The 22484-nt window shown below is 46.7% G+C and overlaps 1 protein-coding gene across 3 annotated transcripts in view; it reads right to left on the reverse strand.

The window, feature by feature from the left end:
- Nucleotides 1-22484, reverse strand: part of ANXA13 (annexin A13) — a gene marked incomplete at its 5' end in the record, with an annotated part of 55748 nt that overhangs the window by 8310 nt on the left and 24954 nt on the right. For 2 of the 3 annotated variants that reach the window (XM_082858494.1, XM_082858492.1), the window contains 6 exons: nt 3596-3697; nt 4107-4175; nt 5792-5871; nt 5970-6003; nt 8932-9102; nt 12179-12273. In XM_082858494.1, coding sequence (XP_082714620.1) covers nt 3596-3697; nt 4107-4175; nt 5792-5871; nt 5970-6003; nt 8932-9102; nt 12179-12273 — 551 coding nt within the window. Of the gene's footprint in view, nt 1-3595; nt 3698-4102; nt 4176-5791; nt 5872-5969; nt 6004-8931; nt 9103-12178; nt 12274-22484 lie in introns of all 3 variants that reach the window. The other variant, XM_082858493.1, reaches the window with a different exon arrangement.

A 22484-nucleotide genomic window follows, 5' to 3' on the forward strand; every position in this document is an offset into this window, starting at 1 on the left:
TTAAGCATTAGAAATACTGAAACTTCTTTCTTAGAAATTATCTCTTGAGGATATGACACAATTGTGAGTCTATAAATAATTGGGACCTTTGAGGACATGCCAGTGGAGTTTATGTAGTTTATTCTGAAAACACTGGTAAACAACATATTCTTTGTGATACGAGCACAATAGATATGGGGGGAAGGAGGGTCCAGATTTAATGAAACCCGTAGCTTGATGTCCTCATCATAGTTGGCCCATCTAGAGGTCTGGTGTGGAATCGACCTAGATAAGAAGGGGATTGGATTGGGGGGCTTTCAGTCCCTTCCTTAGCTGTTCTGAGGTGTTGGGGGTTGGATGTGGGAGCTGGTATTTCAGAAGAAACTGCTATCACTTTTCCCATGAACAGGGTTCTTGTTGTGTAGACTGAGATTGTGTTTCAAGAGGACATTGTCCTCACACAGGTCTGTGCTTAGTAAAAAAAAAAAAAAAAATCCTCACATTAAACCACTTTCCATTATTATTGTTAGTACTGGGCTAGAACAGTGTTTTTAAATTTTCTGTAGCATCTCAGCCTACACAACAGATAAAAGCAGGAAAGCAGAGCTGTTCTGGGGAGGCGGGAGATGGGCTCCTTACCGCAGCCCTAGACGGTAATGCCAGGTTCCTGGCCTCTCAGTCTCTTTGCTGCCCAACTCCGGGGGCACTATTCATGAGATACAGTGAGACGGCATTGCCCTTTCTTCTCTACCTACCTCCTCCCCCCCATTCCCTCCTGGTAGCTACCAAGCCACCTCCAGGGACTCCATTGAGCACAAATGGAAAACAATCCACTGGCCCAAGCTACTGAGATGCTCCTTTGCAAATGGAATGCTTCTCACTTATCGGAACACTTAATTCTTAGGGGGCTCTTTGGACAAAACCAGGTTTTCTGATCTCAGTACAAAAACCCATTGCCAGGGTGGATTCCAGACAAGCCTCAAAGGCTTCTAGTTTACCAGGTAGCATTGCCTGTGGGGAGATTATTAGAAGAATAGGAGACACGTTTCTTTCTTTTAAAACCAATGCCCCAAACTGACAGCGTGCCCACGGCAGAGCCCTGTGTACTCTGACTTTGGTTATAGCAGTTAAAGGGCTAAAGGTTCTGGAATGGGCTTAGGAACACTTTAGGGAAGGGGAGAACTTTATGGTGAGGGGTGTGGTGGTGAGGCAGTGACCTGGGGCTATGGGTATGTGTACCTACAATTTATACTGAGCCATGTTTTGGGAACTTTATAACTCTACAAGCCTTTCCTATTTGGTAGATTTGGGGACGGTGATAATCTTTCATGGTGCTGCAGGGCTGGGGAAGCTTTGTTGCTTGGGCTGGGATCTCTGAGAGTGTCAACAGTCAAGACTCAGGTTTAGAGGGCAGATTAAGGGCAAAAACCTGAGTTTTTGCGCCAAAAATTAAAATTCGACTCTATGCCAGGACAACCTATGCCGTATGACACACTTCACTGATCTGACCTTAGCATCTTAGTGCTTTTAGCCAGAGACCATGAGAAAATTTATGGAGCCAGGTTCCCAAGATCAGGATGAACTCAGAAGATCAATGATAAAGATCAAGATGAACAATGTTCCAACAAGGCTTTCGGAATGATGAATAGGTAGCATTTTAGAGCTGGTTTCATGTAAAGAAGTATCAGATCAATTGATTCTCTTACTGACCATTTGAGTTTTAGCTCTGCTTTTTGACACTGTCGGTTCACATAAGGCGACTCATAACAACTGCTAATGTTAATTGAGCACCTACTTCATGCCAGGCAATAAATGCTTTAAATCTGTTAATTCATTTAATCCTAACTAACCCTGTGAAGTAGGTACTATTATTATCCCTATTATACGGTTGGGGGAACTGAGGCACAGAACCCTTAATAACTTGCCCAGGGTCATACAGCTAGTAGCCTAGAGCAGACTTGTTAAACCTTAACATGTATCAGAATCTGGAAGATTTGTTAAAACACAGACTACAGGACCCTAACTCCAAGGAAGCTGATTCAGTAGGTCCAGGGCCGGCACTAAGAATTCTCATTTTAAACATTGTGTCAAGTGATACGGATTCTGCTGTTTGGGGATTAATTTTGAGAACAATCGGCCTAGGGAGTATCCTTAGATAGTCAGTAGCTCATGTACACACACACACACACACACACACACACACACACACACACACCTTCACACATATGTGTGTTTCTATAGTGATCTCCAATGACAGCCACCCCAGAAACTCCATCCATGGCCCCAGTCTTATGGGAAGAGGGTCTAGGTCATGGAGAAGGCTTCCAGCTCAGTCTACACAGCTCCAGGCCCAGGGGCCAGGGGAGTACAGGGTCAGCTGCCTTTGATCACGGCTCTGGGCAGGATTTGAAAGCAGAGGGCCCTAAGGGCTTATATACAGTGATGATAAAATTCCAAAGCTTTGTTGTCTTTTCATCTGCTGGCAACACATAGGAAATGCTATTTTGAGTGAGGAGCGGCCAGCTCTAGCTGAGGTAGGAGCTCAGGCTGGGGAATCTTGGAATTCTCATCCACTTTCTGCTACTGACTTGCTGTGTGGTCCTGATAAGTTACAGATGGTTCCTTACTTGTAACAGATTTTCCTCCACCAGCAGTTGTGGGTAACAATGGCTCTTCAGCCTACTTTTGAGTTACAGTATTCTTGTGAAATTGAAATGAGACACAGGGTACAGATGTCCTTTAAAACCATTCCACAAATATAAAATAGGAGACCAAAACAAAATCTGCTATTCCACAAAGGTCTTCTTGCAATTAAAGACTGATTTTCAGGGAAGGATTAACCACTAAGTGCCTTGAAATAGCTAACTCACCTCGTTGACTTAAAATTATCATTAGATTAAAAAAAATAATTGTATAAAAGTAACTGATACACATCTTTCCAAGAGTGTATCTCTGAGGTATTATCACATCTGTTTTGGGAGCAGTAGGCACTGTTAGCCCAACTGTCAATTGGAATAATAGTAACAGCAAACATAAGTAAGCTTACCACATGCCAGATACTGTCCTGAGCCTTTTATATTCATCTTATTTAACACCTAAAATAACCCCGTGAGGGTGGGGTGTTGATGTTCACGGTCCCTGTTTTACAGATGAGGATGGTGACATCAGGTCACTTGTTAGTGATAGAACCGGGACTTGAACCTGTACCCTGTGACTCTAGGGCTTTGCTCCTAAACTTGACACTCCCCTGCTTCCCTAGCCTCTGTTGCAAAGCAGGGTTTCCCAGACTCAGCAGTGCTCTGGGGGCCGAATGACTGTTTGTTGTGGGAGGCGCCCTGTGCACTGTGGGCTGTTCAGCAGCATCCCTGGCCTCGACGCTCTAGATGCCAGTAGTGCCGCTTGCCCCAGTGCACCTTGTTGTGACAACCCCACATGTTTCCAGACATTATCCAATATCCCTTGGGGGGTGCAGAATCACCCCGATTGAGAACCACTATTGTAAAAGACACCCCACCCCCTGCCGCCCAGTTCCACATCCCAGAACTCGGCTTCTTTGGGAAATAACTTGAGACTCAGTTTCCGTGCGAACTCCTTGCCTTAGTACTGGATCACTTACAACTTGGTAGGCTTGAAAGGTGGCTCGTAACTGTTTGTGATTCCTCTTGGCCAGGACTTCATTGAAGGTAAGCTCGTCTGTGCCCCAGCGGCCTTCCCCTGCCTAGAGGGCCGGGTGCAAACATTTTGAAAAAGCCTTTGGCAAAAAGACTGAATAAACAGAGCTGTGACCAGGCCTCCCTTACAGGAAACAATAAAATATGCACTGAATCTAAGCCACATTGATCGATCTAGCACTTGAAACTTCTAACCCACAAGTACACCTCACATATTTATATTATTTATACCTTCCCTTGTTCCAAAATGGATCTAAGGTGGTTAACCCCAGAATATAAGAAAAGAAAAAGCAATTCTTTCAGGTTCATGAAGACCATATATATGAAAAATATTTTAAAGATCATACTTATTTCCCAGGTAATTCCAATTCACATAAAATAAAGTAACAGTTGTTGAAAATAATGTTAATTAAAAAAAAAAAGGATTTGCAGAGACTGGCACATCTGCATACTTACATCGTACAGATCTTTGGCATCCTGACCAGCTAGATCTTTGTCTACATTATCTCCTTCATCGCGATTAGCCTAGAAAAATCAACACATTGTTATTAACTTGAGTTCCTGCTTGACCACAGAAAACAAAAAGGGAAAGTCCTAGAAAAGGGGGTGATTTCAGAGGGGTGGCCTGAAGCGAGACAAAACCTGGCAAAGTGGCAGTGCTGCTCTTTGCTGCCATCTTTTGGGCACAACTGATAAACAGAGTAGCTTCTGTGACAACACATTTTTCCTTTTATTTTGTAGAAACCAGGGTCACTCACAAACCCCACTGACCTCTAAGAAACCTCATGATGCCCCCTAGAATGAGTCTGTTGGGAAGCTATTAGTCTTCCTTCCAAAATATCAAATTTTACTTCTCAGGGTCCCAGCCCTGAAAAGCCCTGAATGTTGGTCATGGAAAGTTTTGGAGGTCTAACCTAAGCCCTTAGTGGAATTCTAAGATGACCCAGGTGGCCCACACTCTTGTATAATCCCCTTCTTTTGAGTGTGGGTAAGACCTGTGAATATGGTGAGATACCACTCCTGTGATCATATTATGTTTATATGGCCAAGGGGATGTTTATAGATGTAATTAAAATCCCTAATCAGTTATCCTGGGTAGGTCTGACCCAATCAGGTGAGCTCGTTAAGGTCAGAGATGGAAGAAGTCAGAGACATGAACTCCTGCTGGCCTGGAAGAAACCAAATAGCCATGCTCTGAACTGTCTATGGGGCTACGACAGGGAACTGCAGATGGCTTCTAGGAGCTGAGTGGTCTCTGGTTGACAGCTAGCAGGAACACAGGGACATCAGTCGTACAACCACAGGGAACCGAAATCTACCAACAGCCAGTGAGCTTGGAAGAGGACCCCAGGCCTCAGATGAGATGGCAGCCCTGGCCGACACCTTGATTTCAGCCTGGCGAGACCCTGGCTAACCCGCAACAGGACCCCTGCCCCATGGAAACCGCTAGATCATGGGTCTGCATAGTTTAGGTTGCTGACTTTGCAGCAATTTGTTATACAGCAGGAGAACACTTATATACTCTTCGTGCTATGGGTGAAGCCTACTCTGTGTATTCTCTGCTATCAGTCTCTCCACATCGAGAGTAATGAAGCAGAGAAACACACAAAGCTCATAAAGGTGGGTGCGTCAATGAGAGTGCAGATGCGATCTGGCTGGGGGCCGTGGGGGCTGTGTCCTAGCAGGGCCAATTCTTAAAGCCCTGCTTTCCAGGCCAAGCTCCCTGCAGCAGTTCTTACAGGCCTAGACTTGGGGTGAATCCTGGAAGTAAGTTGTGTCATGAAAAGGGCCCTACTTGGGGTCAGATGGGCTGGTTCTTGCTCCTGAGCTGTGTCTTACTGTGTGTACACCTAGAGGTTCCTCACTGGCAAAGTGAGGTGGTGATGCTTAATGAGATAACTCACTAACAAAGAGGGATTATAAACTGCAAATGACTAGGTGGATTGCTATGATGGGAAAAATACCCATTGAATAATTTCACATGAGCTGGGCTGACAGAACACAGGTTGATGATCCCTCAGTAACATTTTTAATAAAAGAAGGAAATGTTTATCATCGAAATTGCCTTTTTCACCATGGTCCCATGCTGCCAAGGGCTGTTTCCCAAGATCATAAGGCAGGTTAGACCTTTTTACTTTTACCTGTAGCAGGGAGACCAGAATTTTTTTTAGGCTTCCACTTGTGTCACCTTTGACATCTGATTCAAGGCTCCTGTCAAATACTTTTGGGGAAGAAGAAAGGAGGAGAGAATGCAGATTTAGTCTCCCAGAGGTATTTTGGAAGGAACATTCTTTAAAGTCAGAACAAACGGTCACTTACATCTTTGGTAGGCCTCTTTAATGGCGATGATTTCCTAGGAGAGGTAATAAAAGAAATCAATACTCCAAGGTGGGGTTAATCAATAATATAGGCAGAGACAAGCAAAGGGAAGAGGCAGGAGCTTGTCTCTGGGCACAGGATGCCTTTGTGACTTCCTCCAAAGGGGGTTGTCCCTACAGGTCAAGGTCTAGGCCTAGAGCAAGTCCCCAGCTGTGTGGAGTCCTTTAGCATATGTCATCCTTAGTTAAAAGTGAAAACATTACAGCTAAGCTAACATCTTCTTTCACTACCCCCTCACCCCATCTCACTCTCCCTTCCCTACCCAGGTAGCCACTGTTAGAAGTTCAGTGCATATTTTCCCTTTACATTTGTATACATATGTTTGTGCTACTGCAGATATATAGAACTGTTTTGTGTATGTGTTTAAAAAGTGGAATACTGTTCATATTGTTTGTTCTTTGACTTATTTTTTCACTCAGTAATAGGTTTGGGAGGTCCAGCTAGGCTTGTACATTAGTTAGTCACCTAGTGTTTTTCTTAAATGGATACAAAAGGTTCCATCCTACAGTAGGCCCCTGTTTATTTAGCCAGCCTCTGATTGATGGACATTTAGGCTGTGTTCAATTTTTCTCTACTTCAAACAAGGCTGCACTCAGTAAACAATTTGCTGTGTACGGGAGTGCAAGCCTCTCTCCAGGGTGTGTGCCGGGAAGAACTGCTTTACAGGCACACCTTGGAGATACTGTGGGTTTGGTTCCAGACCACCCCTATAAAATGAGTGTCATAATAAAGCGAGTCACACGAATCTTTCGGTTTCCCAGTACACACAAAAGTTATGATTATACTCTACTGTGGTCTGTTAAGTGTGCGATAGCATTATATCTAAAAAAACAATGCACATAACTTAATTTAAAAATACTTTATTGCGGGCTTCCCTGGTGGCGCAGTGGTTGAGAATCCGCCTGCCGATGCAGGGGACACGGGTTCGTGCCCCGGTCCAGCAGGATCCCACATGCCGCACAGCGGCTGGGCCCGTGAGCCATGGCCGCTGAGCCTGCGCGTCCGGAGCCTGTGCTCCGCAACGGGAGAGGCCACAGCAGTGAGAGGCCCGTGTACCGCAAAAAAAAAACACCAAAACTTTATTGCTAAAAATTCTAACCATCGCCTGAGCCTTCAGCAAGTCGTCATCTTTCTGCCAGTGGAGGGTCTGAAATATTGTGGAAATACCAAAATATGACACAGAGACAGGAAGTGAGCAAATGCTTTTGGAGAAATGGTGCTGATAGGCTTGCTTGATGAGGGGTTGCCACAAACATGCTATTTGCAAAATCGCGGTAAAACGAAGCGCAATGAAACAGTATGGCTGTATATTGCAATGGCTTGACCCACTTGGGAGCTGCCTCCGTTTACACTTGAACCAGCGGCGTATAAGAGCAGGCATTTCCCTACAGCATCGCTCATAAACTGTTTAAAATGAAAGTCATGGGGCAGTGATGGGGAGAAGGGAGAGGGAGCGATAGAAGATGAGGGCCAGGCCGATGTTGCTTCAGTGGGTGGGAGAGAGGAGGAAGCAGGTGGGGGCCGAACACCTGTGACTCTGCAGCCCCCTCCCCTTTCTCCTCCTTCCAGCCCACTCTCAGGATCTGCCTGAACCCAGGGCCTGCTCTCTCCCTGCTTTTCTTCTTTTTACTGTCAGATCTATTTGATTGAAGAAAAAAAAAAAGAACCTGTTCATTGTTTGAGACCAGGACCTGAAAGAAATTAGGCTGAGGGTGAACCACGTGTAGGCAAGTGTGATTAGAAAAGTAACGACCAAATTAACCTTCTTGCCAAGGCAGGCTGCCCAAATATTGGCTGCCTGGTCGCTAGGACTTTGGTGCTTCTGGAAAGGATGGGAATATTGAGTAAGGAGAGTTGTGTGGTTGTTGGACTGAATTGATACCGCCCAACTGTGCTAACCTTCCCTTAAGGCACAATCCTAACCTGAAACTCCCCAAATGGAGGGGTTTTATTATCCTTTGGGAAGAAGAGAAGTCCAGAGATGTTCAGGAAAGGGGTTTGCAGCTGTAGCGTGGAGGCTGGTGGTGCTTCAGGAGACGTGGGTGGATGGCACAGGCTGGGCAGCAGGAACCAGCCCAGGTGGTAGGCACTCAGGGGCTCAAACGGCACTGCAGTGTCAGAGCGCTGGGGCATCTTTCCTCGCCATCTGCTCCAAGTGCTGTTTCTGCTTCCTACCCGGAGGCCTCAAGAGTGTTGGATTTTCCTGGCATTTCCTCGCTGGACCTCCCCATTCTATGTGATGGGTGTTGTGGAAGAGGCAGGGGCTCCCCAGATAATGCCCTGTGGGCCCTCTCTTCTGATGAAGTCCTTGGCCCTTATGGGTTCTGGAACCAAAGATGAATGGGCTTCTGCGAGGGCCTTAACGAACATCCTTTTCAGCTCCTGAGATGGTGGCATGTGCCCAAGGGACCAGGGGAGGACAGGATAGAGGACATGGAAACCTCTGGGGAAGTGGTGGCAGCCCCGGGGGTGTTCACTGGGACCCCCCTGGCACCCCCCACCCCCCTGCCTTCTCTTGTGCTCTCCGCTAGATGCAGCCATGCTTGGACTGTTGTATTATTTGTGCCAGGAGACCCGCAAAGTCAGGCTGGGAGGGTAAAGTAGAACTTTCCTCCTTCGTGTAAAACTGTGCATCTCTTGAGAAAAATGAAAGCTGGATTGACACTGTGCTTCTGGAGGGATCTATCCTGTCAAGCCAGGAGCAGCGACACCAAGAATGCCCATCAGAAGATCGGAAGAGGGGCCTCTCCAGTGTGAGCCAAGTGGGCGCCTTTCTGCCCAGACACTAGCTCACCCGCGGGTGGAATGCAGGGAGGACTTTCCCTTCTGGCTGCTGTAGCCATCTCTGGTGGGCATATGGACGCTCCCTTGGGAGTTGGTCCAGGGCTCGGCTGGGACTCACCTTATTGGTTTTCGTGCACAGGACCTCGATGAGCACCGCCTCATTCGTGCCCAGGCCCTTCATGGCCTTCTGCAGCTGCCGGGCGGCATACTCGCTGGGGTGTTCCAGGAGGGCCAAGGCTGTCTTCTCGAAGTATCCACTCAGCTCCTTCTTGAGCACCTCCTCCAGGTCCTGTGGGAAGACAGCGAGAGTCTTGTCTGGGAACGTGCTGAGAGCAGAGGGACAGGTGTCGGCTCTCCCCACCGCAGGACACCTGCTGTGGACACACGGGGCACAGTCTAGACTGGAGCGCTACAGGCATGAGTGACCTGCTGGAGGACAGTTGTCTCCCAAGTGCCCATCCATCTTCTGCCAAGGCTGGCAGAGAGGCAGAGGGAAGATCCCCTGCTCAGGGCTGGGGACCCCAAAGATGAATCAAAGTAACAACCAGCATTTGCAGAATATTTTGGGGTTCAGAGAGCTTCCTCACTGATCCCTAAAACAGCCCTGGCAGGAGAGGTATTGCATTATCCCCATGGACTGAACCTCAATAAGATAAAGGACTCATCTCCAAATACTTGGCTAGAGAAGACTGAAATACAGGTTTGTCATCTCTAGGAGACCAGATCATTCATTGTCCAAGTTGAGATGCTTTTGACAGTGAAAGGGGGGGCACTATTAATAATTGCAGGGGGACAACAGGAATTAACGAGGGACTGTCCTGGGCAAACCTGATATACAGTCACTTTGGCATTTTGTTAAATTCTGAAAGGGACACACGTGGGAAAGAACTCAGGTGGGGGAAGGGAAGTGCATGAAATTCTCACTGGCACCCTGTTTGGGGCAAGCCCCTCCAATCACAGGTGAACCGCCTGCTCCTACTGTCTCCCTCCGACCTGATGGTTTAATGAGAAAAGCGTCAAGAATGGGCGTTCAGTCCAACTAGAGTCATCAGTGTCCCAAGTTAAATGCAGGACCTCAGAGCAGGACCTTCACACAGAGACAGCCCCGTGTGGGTCAGACTGGAAGCCGATAGACCAAATTACAGCATGGGGTGGGCCTGGCTACTCAGCACCATGGCATGATGTCTAACAACACAGTCACGTAGCTCTGCGACCTGGGAAATGTGCTTAATTTCACCAACTGTCAGTTTCCTTCTCTGAAAAATGGGAAGAATAATAAGACTTACTTCTTAAGGTTGTTGGGAGAATTAAATAAGACAGTCCTTGTAAACACTGAACACAGTGCCTGGCACATTTTCAATGTTCAATAAGTGATGATGATGATTATTTCATGTTGAAAGGAACTTTCAGAGAGAAGGCAAATCAACTATTTCTCAAATGAACCTCTGAGCTCCGGACCTGGGAGGAAAATCCCAGAAGATTTTTGTCCAAGGTCCTGGGATCTGCAGTCTTAATAGCAGGTTGTGATATTACTGGCTCCATCCCATGGCAGTTGCTGCATCTAACCTGATCTTGTGAAGACAGGCCTTTGGTCAGTACTCTGGTGTGGATCAACCTGAAGACTGGAAATATTTTTCCAAGTCAGATGGGCATTATGTAGAACCGTAGAGAAGAGAAATCCCAGCTGGCTGCTCTCGTACGTCACAAGGTTGAAAACAAATCCTTGTGTGTTTACATTCTGTTTGGACCTACGAGCCAGCTCAGGATTCTTCGGCTCTAATCCTGGTTTCCTGCTAACTAGCTGTGTCACCTTGGGATACTTATTGTCTTTGGAGCTCAGCTGACTTTAGATTTGATTGTCTCTAATGTCTTCTAGCTTTGTGATATGATTCTCGATCACCTCTTTGGCAGTTCCAGCTGTTTGAAACACAGCTGAGAATTGGAAAGTAAGCAAATGATTGGCAGATGTAGGTGTTGCAGAGTTTTGTGCTAGAGATGCTCACTTTCACAGAGCCCCTGAGTCCTCACTTTGAACCCATTTACACTTATTTTACACCAAAGCTTAAGACGCCTGTATCTGACTTTCCATATCGGTAGGATATAAGTAGACACAGCACTTGAGAGGATGCTATAGTCAGCCGCGCTGACAAGGATGAAAGTTCAGTGTCATTCAATTCAATTAAATGCAGCTGAACTGAAGCTGCACTTATTTTCATCAAGGTCATCAATGAGTGACATTGACAAGCCTGATTGTGAAGAGGGAAGCAGAAGAACTACAAAAGCACAGCTGTCTGGACTGTTTAATGTATAAATAAACAGCTCCTCTCATGGCAATGGATTCTTCAGGAGTGGAGGCTGGCCCTGGAGATGGAAGACTTAGATTTGAATGCTGGTTCTTTTTCCTACTAAGTGTGTGGTTTTGCATGAGTCATTTAAACAGATGCGCTCCACTTTTTCTCTCTGTAAGGTGGAGACAATCACACCTATCACAGCCTCCCTTTACTGGTAGGTGCCAGCATTACCCTGCTTGATTCTCACAGCAGCCTGAGAAGGGAGGCAAATTACCATTTTCATTTTGTGAGGAGACCAAGGCCTAGAGAGATTGTTGCTTCCCCAGTGACAAATAAGTAAGAAAATCCACCTCTATCTCTATATCTATTTATACATAGAGTTACTGAAACTGTAAAGGAAGTATAAATTTGGATTAGAATGCAGCATAATAATTCATATTTATTTGGAAAACTGATAATTCTAATGACATTAAGAAAATGTTAAATCGTGTTCATGCTATATTAATAAAGAAAACAGAAAGCCTAATGCATTCTTAAAGATTTCTAAATGTAACACCATCAACAAGAAGAATGAAAGAAAAGATATGCAAAGAAAGAAAAAGGCGTTGATGCTTAACAAAATGGAGGGTTTTTTGGTTTTGGTTTTGGGTTTTTTAGTTTTTGTAACAATCACTTATGAAGAATATATCATTCTTGAAGACACCTGAATAAATGAAGAATTCTTACATAAAGACCCACCTGTGAAAACTGGTTTTCAAATCCCTGGCCTATCTATAAGTTAATATGTGGAATTAATCCAAATGAGTGGGGAAAAAAGACTGAGGAATCAACTTAAAAAGAAGTCAATTGGAAAAATAATGAGTTAACCAGTATTGATTTTACAGGCTGTTAACAAGGCCATTTCAGTTTTTCTGAAGTCAATTAAAGTTTTAAATGGTGGTTTCATTTTGTTTCTCTTGGGCTAATTCAATAAAGCTTTAAGGGTAGTCCTCACTGTCTTGGGAACATAAAAGAAGCAGAAGAGCCAGTCAAGACCAAGGCCGTGCGCGCACGGCCGAGGACCCTCGGCGTCACCTTGCCATACGTTGTCTTGTACTTTTGTTTTATTTGTTGCCTCTCATTCGATGTCCTGCTTGATAGGATTTGAATGATGGTGGCTTCATCAGTTCCTGAAGTGCAAGAGACAGAGGCAGAATCACAATGAGCAAGAAACAGCAAGAAACAAGATGGACGTTTATTTTAGTCAATCTGGGGAAGCCAGGGTGGTGGGCACAGGCTTTGGTGGAACCTCGGTGGACCCTTTGGCTTTAATATCTTATGCTGAGAACTGTATTCTTTTCACTCGCTTGACAAATATCCACTGAGGCCTCACACTGCCTGAAGCACAGCGCTAGGCATTGTAGTGGAAAGAGGAACGAATATGGTCTATTCCTTAATTTCACTCCTTGGCATAAATGCAAGAGAAATGAAAACTTATGTCTACACAAAACTTGTATTCAGATGTTCATAGCAGCATCATTCATAATAGTCAAAATGTGCAAACCACCTGAATGTCCATCAGTGGACAGTGGATAATGAAAAGGTGCTATATCCATACAGTGGAATGTTACTTGGCCAGAAAAAGGAATGGAGTACTGACACATTCTACAGTATGAATGCGATGGACCTTAAACACATTTTGCTAAGTGAAAGAAGCCAATCGCAGAAGGCCACATATTATGATTCCATTCATATGGAAGTCCGGAATAGGGAAATCTATAGAGACAGAAAGTAGAATAGTGGCTGGGGAGGGGGTGGGCAGAGGTGTGATAGCTAAAGTGTAGGAGGTTTCTTTTTAAAGTGATGAAAATGTTCTAAATTGTGGTGATGGTTTCATATTTCTGTGAATACATTAAAAACAACTGAATTGAACACTTTAAATGGGTGAATTGTATGGTGTGTGACTTATACCTCAAAAAAACTGTAAAAAAAAAAAAATATGGTATGTTCCTTGGTCTGCAGGTACTTAAAATGGAGTGGAAGAGATTAAGATATAGACCCAGGGCTTCCCTGGTGGCGCAGTGGTTGAGAGCCCGCCTGCCGATGCAGGGGACACGGGTTCGTGCCCCGGTCTGGGAAGATCCCACTTGCCGCGGAGTGGCTGGGCCCATGAGCCATGGCCGCTGAGCCTGCGCGTCCGGAGCCTGTGCTCCGCAGTGGGAGAGGCCGCAACAGTGAGAGGCCCGCGTACCGCAAAAAAAAAAAAAAAAAAGATACAGACCCAAATTGCTATAGTATCAAGCCCAACCATAAACTTGTTAATCTCAGGAGAGAAGTCCTAACTGGGAGCATGTGGGGCAGTTCCCCTTTAAACTCTTTTGAATCACACTCTTCCTAAAACGATTTTTTCCCTGATGTTCATAGTAATACTTGTTCATTGTAGGTATTTGATCAGCACTGAAATGATAATGACTAAGAAAGAAGGGGAGCGCTATCATTTTTTGAACGTGGAGACAGGATTGGAAAGATGACCCAGGTGTTGCAGGTGTGAGGGTGAGAAAGACTATTTGATCAGCGAACCCTGAATTCAATTTCTTCGGACTGGATTCAAATCCCTTAAAGCCTATGACATCAGGCAAATAATTAGCCTCACCAAGCCTCAGTTTTCCCACCTATACGATGGGGGTGATAATAGACAAGGCTATTGTGAGAATGAAATCCAAGTAGGGGTCCATGGTTGCCCTGAGGTGCACATGGGTACTGGGACACCGGGGAGCATACATGACCAAGTGCCCCAGGGCTGCCTCAGATCCAGGCAAGACTTGTGCTGAGGCCACTGTCCCTGGGCTGTCACCCCAGTGACTGAGCTGGAAGGAGCATCAGAAGCCTTCTGGCTCAAACTCGTATTTACAGAGGAGGAAACTGAGGCACAGCTCAGACCCTCTTCTTAGTTCCCGCATGTACGTTACTGTTCGACAGTATTGGAATTTGTCGACTGTTCTCTGCTTGAGTGCTTTGCCTCTGTCCTCCGTTCCTCCCTTCAGCCCCTCTCAGCATCCTTCATCAGCCCTTCTTCTACCTGCCCTCTACACTCAGCTGCCAGGTCTCCTTGCTAATTGCCATCACCCCCCCCCCACCCCAACCCGTGACCATTGCCCTTTGGCTGATGAATCCTACACTAGCACCTCCAGCCCTTACCCTTCCTGAGTTTAGATCTTATTTCCAGCTGCCTGTGGCCAGCTTCCCATGGAGATCCCAAGGCCTTTCAATTCCCCACGGAGCTAAAGCAGAGCTCATCCCGTCTATCCTTGAATCCACTCCCCACCCCGTTAATTTCATCTCAGTGTGTGGCATCACCTGAATTAGAAAATCCAAAGTCCCTTTTGAGGGCCCACCTTCCGTTTCTTTTATTTTCCGACACCGCCACGCCCATCTGTCTCAGCTACGAGATGACTCCGCCCTCTTCATTCCCCCTGCCCCTGCGTAACAGGCCTGCTGGTTTTCATCCTCCCTGACACCAGGCTCTGGTCTCTGCAGCCTACCTTCCACACTGCCGTCAGAATCATCATCTGGAAGTACGCCTGTGCTCATTTCACTCCCTAATTTTAAAACCTCCAGTGATGCTTCATGATTTCCAGAACTAAATCATTGTTCCTTAGTGTGACATTGAGACTTCCTGAAGCACGGTCTCAAACTGCTCTTCTAGACCCATCTCTGCACACAAACGCACCCAGCCTCACTCACCTCACCAGAGCCACATTTGTCGGTAGGTCAGGCACTTTCAGAAATCCTGAAACATTATGTTTCTGCTCCCGCCGTTCCTCTAAAGAGCATTGCTTATATATCTCTAGGGTCACTGCATGTTAGGTAAGCTTTCATCAGATTATATATGTATAATATATACATAAGATTGCATGTATGTGACATTCTAAGCTTGGTACCTAGGCCATAGGGAGTGGTCACTGAAAGGTAGTGTGTACTATTAGGTGCCACGTACTGCCGTCTTCCTTGGGTGAGTGGGGCTGTTGGGTCCGTCTTGCCTGTCAGATCTGCTCTTCTAGGGTGTGGTACTATGCATACCACTGAAGGAATGAAAGATAATTTTAGGACCGTTTAAGGTTTTAATAGTTATGTGTTTTTGTGAAATGCATACTGAATTTCAAAGACTTGGTGTAAAAAAAGGGTGTAGAATATCTCAATAATTTTTTTAAAATTTTTAAAAAATTATTTGTTTTATTGATTTATTTTTGGCTGCATTGGATCATTGTTGCGGTGCGCAGGCTTCTCATTGCGGTGGCTTCTCTTGTAGACCACGGGCTCTAGGCACGCGGGTTTCAGTAGTTGTGGCTGGAGGGCTCTAGAGCGTAGGATCGGTAGTTGTGGCGCACGGGCTTAGTTGCTCTGCGGCATGTGGGATCTTCCCGGACCAGGGCTTGAAGCCGTGTCCCCTGCATTGGCAGGCGGATTCTTAACCACTGTGCCACCAGGGAAGCACTATCTCAATAATTTTTATACTGATTACATGTTAGAATGTTAATGTCTTTAGTTAAACAAAATATATTATTAAAATTAATTTCACTTGTTTCTTTTTACTTTTAAAATATGTGGCTTCTGGAAATTTGGAAATTCCATGTGTGGCTTGCGTTATGTTTCTTTTGGGCAGTGCTGCTCCAAGTCTCACTTTTACTCTCTGGTAGAAGGAAGTCATGACAATCTGATCACATAGGGGCTGTGAGAGGATGAGACAGAGACTCTAAAAATTCGTATCTAGACAATAGTAAAGCTCTGTTCGAATATTATCACTTTGTCCATCCTGGCACTGGCAGACCTCCCATCTGACTCCTCTCTTGTAACCTGGCTGTTGCGGGACACCTACTATTATGTGTTAAATTGTGTCTCCCCCAAATACATTGAAGTCCTAACCCCCAGTACCTTAGAATGTGACCTCATTTGGAAATAGGTCACTTTCTAAGGTATGTAAGTAATCGAGTGAAAATGAAATCATTAGGGTGGGACCTAATCCAATATAACTGGTGTCTTTATAAAAAGTGGCAATTTGGGCACAGAGAGAGGCTCACACAGAGGGAGATGGTGTGAAGGGACACAGGAGAACTCCGTGTGAGTTCGGAGGATTGGAGTGATGCATCTACAAGCCCAGGAACGCCTGCGGCTACCAGAAGCTAGAAGAGAGGCATAGAATGGTCCTTCCATAGCACCTTGCGGGAGGATGGCCTGCTGACTTCTTGGTTTCAGACTCCTGGCCTCCGGAATTGAGAGACAATAAAAGTCTGTTTAAAGACACCCAGTGTGTGGTACTTTGTTATGGCAGCCCTAGGAAGCCAGTCCATCCACTGTCCTCAGCAGTATCTCAAGACTTCAAGAAAGGAATAAAGAAAACCCTCTTCACAGCCCAAAGTCTGGAGATTTCCTGCATTAGCCTGTTCCTGGCCCTCCTCTCAATGTCTGCTGCCTGTAAATAGCACACTTGGCAATTTTTCAGTGGAATTGAATTGGTTGGACTTGTACGTTAGCTCCTGTTCCGCTGAGAGATCAGGATCCTGAAGGAACAAAACACGGGGCAGATGCATTTTGATAGACGGGTTGGGAACAGGAGAAATCTGGGTCAAGGTTGCGGGAAGGGCTGAAGGGGGACCTGGCTGGAGATGGGGAAGGGAAGAAAAAGGGGTGTTGCCAAAGACTTCAAGCGTTTGACTCTGGCCCCAGCCCTCAATGCCATGTTTGGAAAGCCAGTGCTGGGACTTAGAAAGACTGCTCTGACCCAGGGGTGAGAGAGCTGTGCGCTGCTCCTAGGACAGCCACCAGCTCTGTGTCTGTGGACTGTTCACCTAGTCTCAAGGACTAGTTCCACCTTTACGGTTCTGGGAAGATCTAGCTCTCTGATTCCAGTTGGAGAAACAGAAAATTCTAGGATGAGTTCACTTGCAAAAATAGTCAGCGTTCGTTGCCTGCCTCATTCCGGCTCACTTCCAGCACTTATTTCTGTCCTTCCTCTTCATTTCCTCCTGTAGCCTCACCTGCGTACTGTGTATCCAGTTACTTCCTCTGTGACATTGTTTCTTTTTAACCAGGGGAGTGCCAGAAATCTCACCTCAAAAGGGATTCCTTTTTCTCATAAAAAATCTCTGGGGCTTCCCTGGTGGCGCAGTGGTTGGGAGTCCGCCTGCCGATGCGGGAGACGCGGGTTCGTGCCCCGGTCCAGGAGGATCCCACGTGCCGCAGAGCGGCTGGGCCCGTGGGGCCATGGCCGCTGAGCCTGCGTCCGGAGCCTGTGCTCCGCAACGGGAGAGGCCACAGCAGTGAGAGGCCCGCGTACCGCAAAAAAAAAAAAAAAAAAAAAAAAAAAAAAAAAAATCTCTGAATCCAGTCCCCCAACTTTTTTTTTTTTCTCACATGGGCTGCTCCAGCCCAGGTCTAGGGCCTCCGCATCTCAGACCTTTACCCTTACAGTTGTCATCTCCGGAAGGAGGCTTCCTGCCTCCCAGGTGGCCCATTCGCTGTATTATGCCAGCCAGGAATGGAGGGGTGCGGGTGCTCACCCCTGGCTCTCTCTTTCCCCTCGCCCCACATCTAATTTGTCACCACGAAGACCTCACCATTCACCTCCTTGGTAGCCCTGAGACCCACCCATCGCTCTCCATCCTCACCTCTGTCGTATCATTCACCAGAGCTGATCCCCAGATGGTGTTCCTGTCTTACTCTCACCTTTTCCAATCAGCATTCACAGTCTCCAGAGTGGCCTTTCTGTGGAGCAGATCAGCCTGAACCTTTCCACCTAGGCTCCTTCAAATCCAGAATAACAGCCTGGGCTCTTGCCTCTGCCTGCAACGTCTTTAGCTTCGGCCCTCACCTTTATTCCCATTCTTCTTTCAGGACTCAACTCGCTGGACTTTTCTGGGACACCTGCCGGTGTCCCTCACATTCCCTGTCCTCCTCCTCTGTCCTGACTCTGCCACCCGACACTGCAAGTCCCACGGGGGCAGGGGGCTTTGCTCATTGCAATATCCACAGAGAAGGCTCTCAGTATTCATCAGACTTGACCTGCTGAGTGAACGAATGTGGAGTTGCATGCATGGAGAAGTTTGCACTGCATTATGATGGAGCTGGTCTCTGCATGGTTGTAAGCTGTGTGTGCTACTCACGTGGCCTGTACGTAGCAGGGACCAATAGGAAATCCTCTACTCTGTCGCTATAGTCAACCCATATCTGCATAATTCAGGAAAATTGAGCTCAAATTTTTAAAATAAGGTTTTTCAGACTTTCCTTCCTGAGTGTTTTTTTTTAAAGGAGAGCAGAAAGCAAAGCAGTCTGGGGATGTCCCAGCAGCAGCCTGGAGGTGGGGGAGAGCCTGGAAATGACTAGATTTCTCTTGAGCCCTTTGAGTCCGGGTATCAGGTTTATCCAGGGAGCTGTTCCCACTACCCGACCGAGAAGCGATTTACGGAACAGTGACCTCATTTTACATTTCACAGTATGTGTGTCATATAAGCAGTCTGTGCAGTGGAACGATTTCCTGTAAACATTTACAATGATTTGAGGCACTAGGGCCAGTCCCCAGTGGTTCTGGGAAAGACTTTTTAAAAAAAATGAGAAAAGAAGGAACCTCAGCTCTGACTGTTCATCTGACGCAGTAATTACACAGTAGAGGTCAGAACTGGGTGACCGTCAACCCCGGGAGTGCTGCAGGGCCTCCTGGCTTTGGCTCGTCCAGCCATTTTCTGGGAACACCCCGAGCTGAGTTTCAGCAGGGTGGGGACCTCTGGGTTTGAAGTTCCCTCCCCGATACCCCTGGGACTCTGGTGCCTAATGAGTGAGCCTCTTCCCAGCAGGCCCCAAAGCCAGCCACAGCCGTCTCTGCCCATAGCAGCTCCATAGCAGCTTTTCCCTCTAAGCCCCTGTTTCTGTGTTTCTCGGAGGGAGAAGGACAAACATCCTCTTACATTTCAGAGAGGATAATAGGGGCTTCCCTGGTGGCGCAGTGGTTGAGAGTCTGCCTGCCGATGCAGGGGACACGGGTTCGTGGCCCGGTCCGGGAAGATCCCACATGCCGCGGAGCGGCTGGGCCCGTGAGCCATGGCCGCTGAGCCTGCGCGTCTGGAGCCTGTGCTCCGCAACGGGAGAGGCCACAACAGTGAGAGGCCCGCGTACTAAGAAAAAAAAAGAGAGAGGATAATGAATGTTGGGGTCCACACACTATCCACACGTCATCTTCAGAAGGGCCTTGCTGGGATGGGGGCAACAGGGTGGGCATGGAGCCCTGAGAGGAACGCCTGACAGTGTCAGCGTCGGGGGTTCTGGGTTAACCAAGACCCAGACCAAGCAGGTACTTAGGAGCCAGGAAAGCAGGGGCACCAAAGAAACCACAAACAAGGAAATTGTCAGTTTTATGATATTTGTAAGAATCAAATGTTATTTTATGGTACAGCATTCTTATTACTTTGACTTGCACAGGTGGGTGAACGGCTGAGGAGTGCACACAAACTTTTTGAGGCCTAGGACCTCTGACCTCACTCTACCTGATACAGTGGATGCATGTGGCTGTTGAGGACTCAGAGCGTGGCTGGTCAGGTTGAAATGCTCTGCAAGTGTAGAATACATACGGTCTTTTGGAGACTTAATTCAAAAAACGGGACGTCAAGTATCTCATGAATAACTTTGATATTGACTATCTGTTGAAATGATATTTTTGATACAGTATTGAGTTAGCTAAAGTATAATTAATTTCACCAGCATTTTTAAAAAAATTTGGCTTCTCAAAAATTAAAAATAGGGACTTCCCTGGCAGTCCAGTGGTTAAGACTCTGAGCTTCCAATGCAGGGGGTGTGGGTATGATCCCTGGTCGGGGAACAAAGATCCCACGTGCCTCGTGGCCAAAAATAAAAAGCGGTTTGAGAGAGGTCTGTTTAAAAAAATATTAAAAGTGACCTGTATGCCTCACCTTGGTGGCTGTTGGACAGCATGGCCCTAGACATTTAAAGCCAGACCTTGCAGGGCTGGTATAGCGACAAGATCTTGCAGACGAATTTTGCCAATGGTACGATTCTGCTTGGGCTTGCTCTTATTAGTAGAGGTGGGAATTCTAGACCTTCATCCAAATGATATCTTTTCGAGATGGCCCTAGGTTGCAACCACCCTACCCTCATCTCATATCTTTCTGACCTTGGGCAAGTATTTAACCGCTGAGCCTCGGCATTCTCATCTGTTGTCATTATAGTACAACTTTACAGGGTTGTTGGTAGGGTTACACAAGGTGATGTGCGTGTGGTACCCAGCACAGAGCTTGGCACCTAGAAGGGGCTCTTCAACAGTCACCAGCACAAGAATGGCCTCGCCTTGTGGCCGCACCCACAGGAGGGGGTGGAGTGCACGGCATGGCTGGCATTCAGTAGGTGCTCCATCTGTGCCTGGCGAACTAAACTAGTGTGGTGGCTAAGAGCTCGGGGATTCATCATAAACCACAGCTGACTCATTCCCACACCCACTGCAGCTCCTGTCTCCAGCCCACATCCAGATGCCAGGCCGTCACTCGAGAGGCAGCAGGGAGACACCTGTGAGGCTGGCTCAGCCGCTCAGCACAGCCCAGAACTATAAACATCCTGACACTTGCAGGCAAACGTACCTCCCAACAGCTGTTGTCCGAATACAGGATTAGCCAGGATGTGAGCAAGGACCAGCTCCTCTCTGCTGAGCTTTCCTCTGATGCCCCCAAACCAAGCAACCTGCTTGTCATCCTTCATTTCCAGCCCCACCCCACCCATTTATTCAACAATACTTACTCTGTAGAAATCCCTTCTACCACTTTCCTACCAGATTGTCTCCCACCCCAGCTCCTTTGGGACTTCAGCATTTCTTGGGCAAGGCAGACTGTTCTATAGTTAGATAGTTCCTTATACAGAAGCAAAAGATGTCTTCCTAGAACTTCCGCTGTGGATCCCAGTTCTTTTCTCTGGAGTCACACAAAGAGTTTATGGCCATCTTTATTCTACCACAGTACCCATTCCTAGGAAAGTAAATCTGCACTAACGTACCTCTAAGTAAAAATCTGGCACTTGTCTTCATAAAACATTACGCCAAGTGAAAGAAGCCAGACGCAAGAGGCCACCTATTGTATAATTCCAGGTGCATGAAATGCCCAGAATAGGCAACTCCATAGAGACAGAAAGTGGACCAATGATTGACTGGACCTGAAGGGAGGATAAAGCAGGAGTGGCTGTGAATCTATGTGGGGTTTCTCTTAGGTGATGAAATTGTTCTGGAATTAGAGGTGATGATTACACAATCCTGTGAATATACTAAACGCCACTAAATTATATGCTGTCAGAGGGTGGACTTTATGCTAGGTGAATTACAGCACGATAAGGAAAAGGAAAATTTAATAAAACAGCCTGTGGACTGAGATGGCTCCTCCCAGCCATGTCTTCTCAGCCCTGTCCCACCCGCTGCCTCTGTGCTTCAGGCAATGATAGGAATTGGTTCCATCCCAGTGTTCACCACTTACGGGGTTGTGGCTTTGGGCTACTTAACTTGTCACAGCCTCTTTCCTCATCTGAAAAGTGGATTTTTGTGAGAATAACTTAATGAGATTTTGTATATAAAGTGCTTGGCTCAATGCCTAGAATATTAAAAGTTCCCCAGTAGATGTAAGAAAATAAAGTTGAGGAAATTAATCAACCTTGCCCCTTGGTCCCTCTATCTTTTTTCTCCCAAGGTAATGCCCCCCTCAAATGCCCTCACTTTCTTGTTCTTCTGGAACCCCTGATCAGCAAACCCGGGGTCAACCTAACATCCATTTCCCCTGTCCTCCCTTCAGGCTGCAGGAGAAAATCACAGAGCCGTGTGGGCTGAGCCAACGTGAAATCGTGGTCTCTCTAGGCAACGGAGACCTCACAGGGGACCAGCAGTCATTTCCTGGTCATCTCTACTCAACGTCTATGCCAAAGCACCACTCACACCTCATACCACATCGTCAAACCCAACACTTTGAGCAGATAACCTCGCCTCCCACCTGACTGAGCAATGTCACATTGCCAGGCCAGAGCTCCTTCAACATTCTTCCCCTGTTACCCCCATGAATGTATCAATTCCAGCTCTCAGTCGCACCTCCTCTTTCCACTCAAGGTCAATCCTGATGTCTGTGTTTTGAATTTCCCCCTCCTCCAGGCTTTCTAAAATCTTGTTTTTGTCAGCAACCCCCTTTCCCTCCTGTATTTACAAGCTCTCCCTTTCAGTGGACTCCCTCTTTATGTGTCTAGTCTCCCGTCACCTCAACATTCTGTCAGCTGTGAGCCTCTCTCTTCTCTGATGGGATAGAACCTCATCCCCATTCTCACCCCAGTGAAGGGCAATGAGCCTTCTACTTCCAGCTGTCTGCTGAGAACCACT

Source organism: Leucopleurus acutus (genome assembly GCF_964270905.1).
Source record: "Leucopleurus acutus genome assembly, chromosome: 17".
In the NCBI taxonomy this organism is placed as follows: Eukaryota; Metazoa; Chordata; class Mammalia; order Artiodactyla; family Delphinidae; genus Leucopleurus; species Leucopleurus acutus.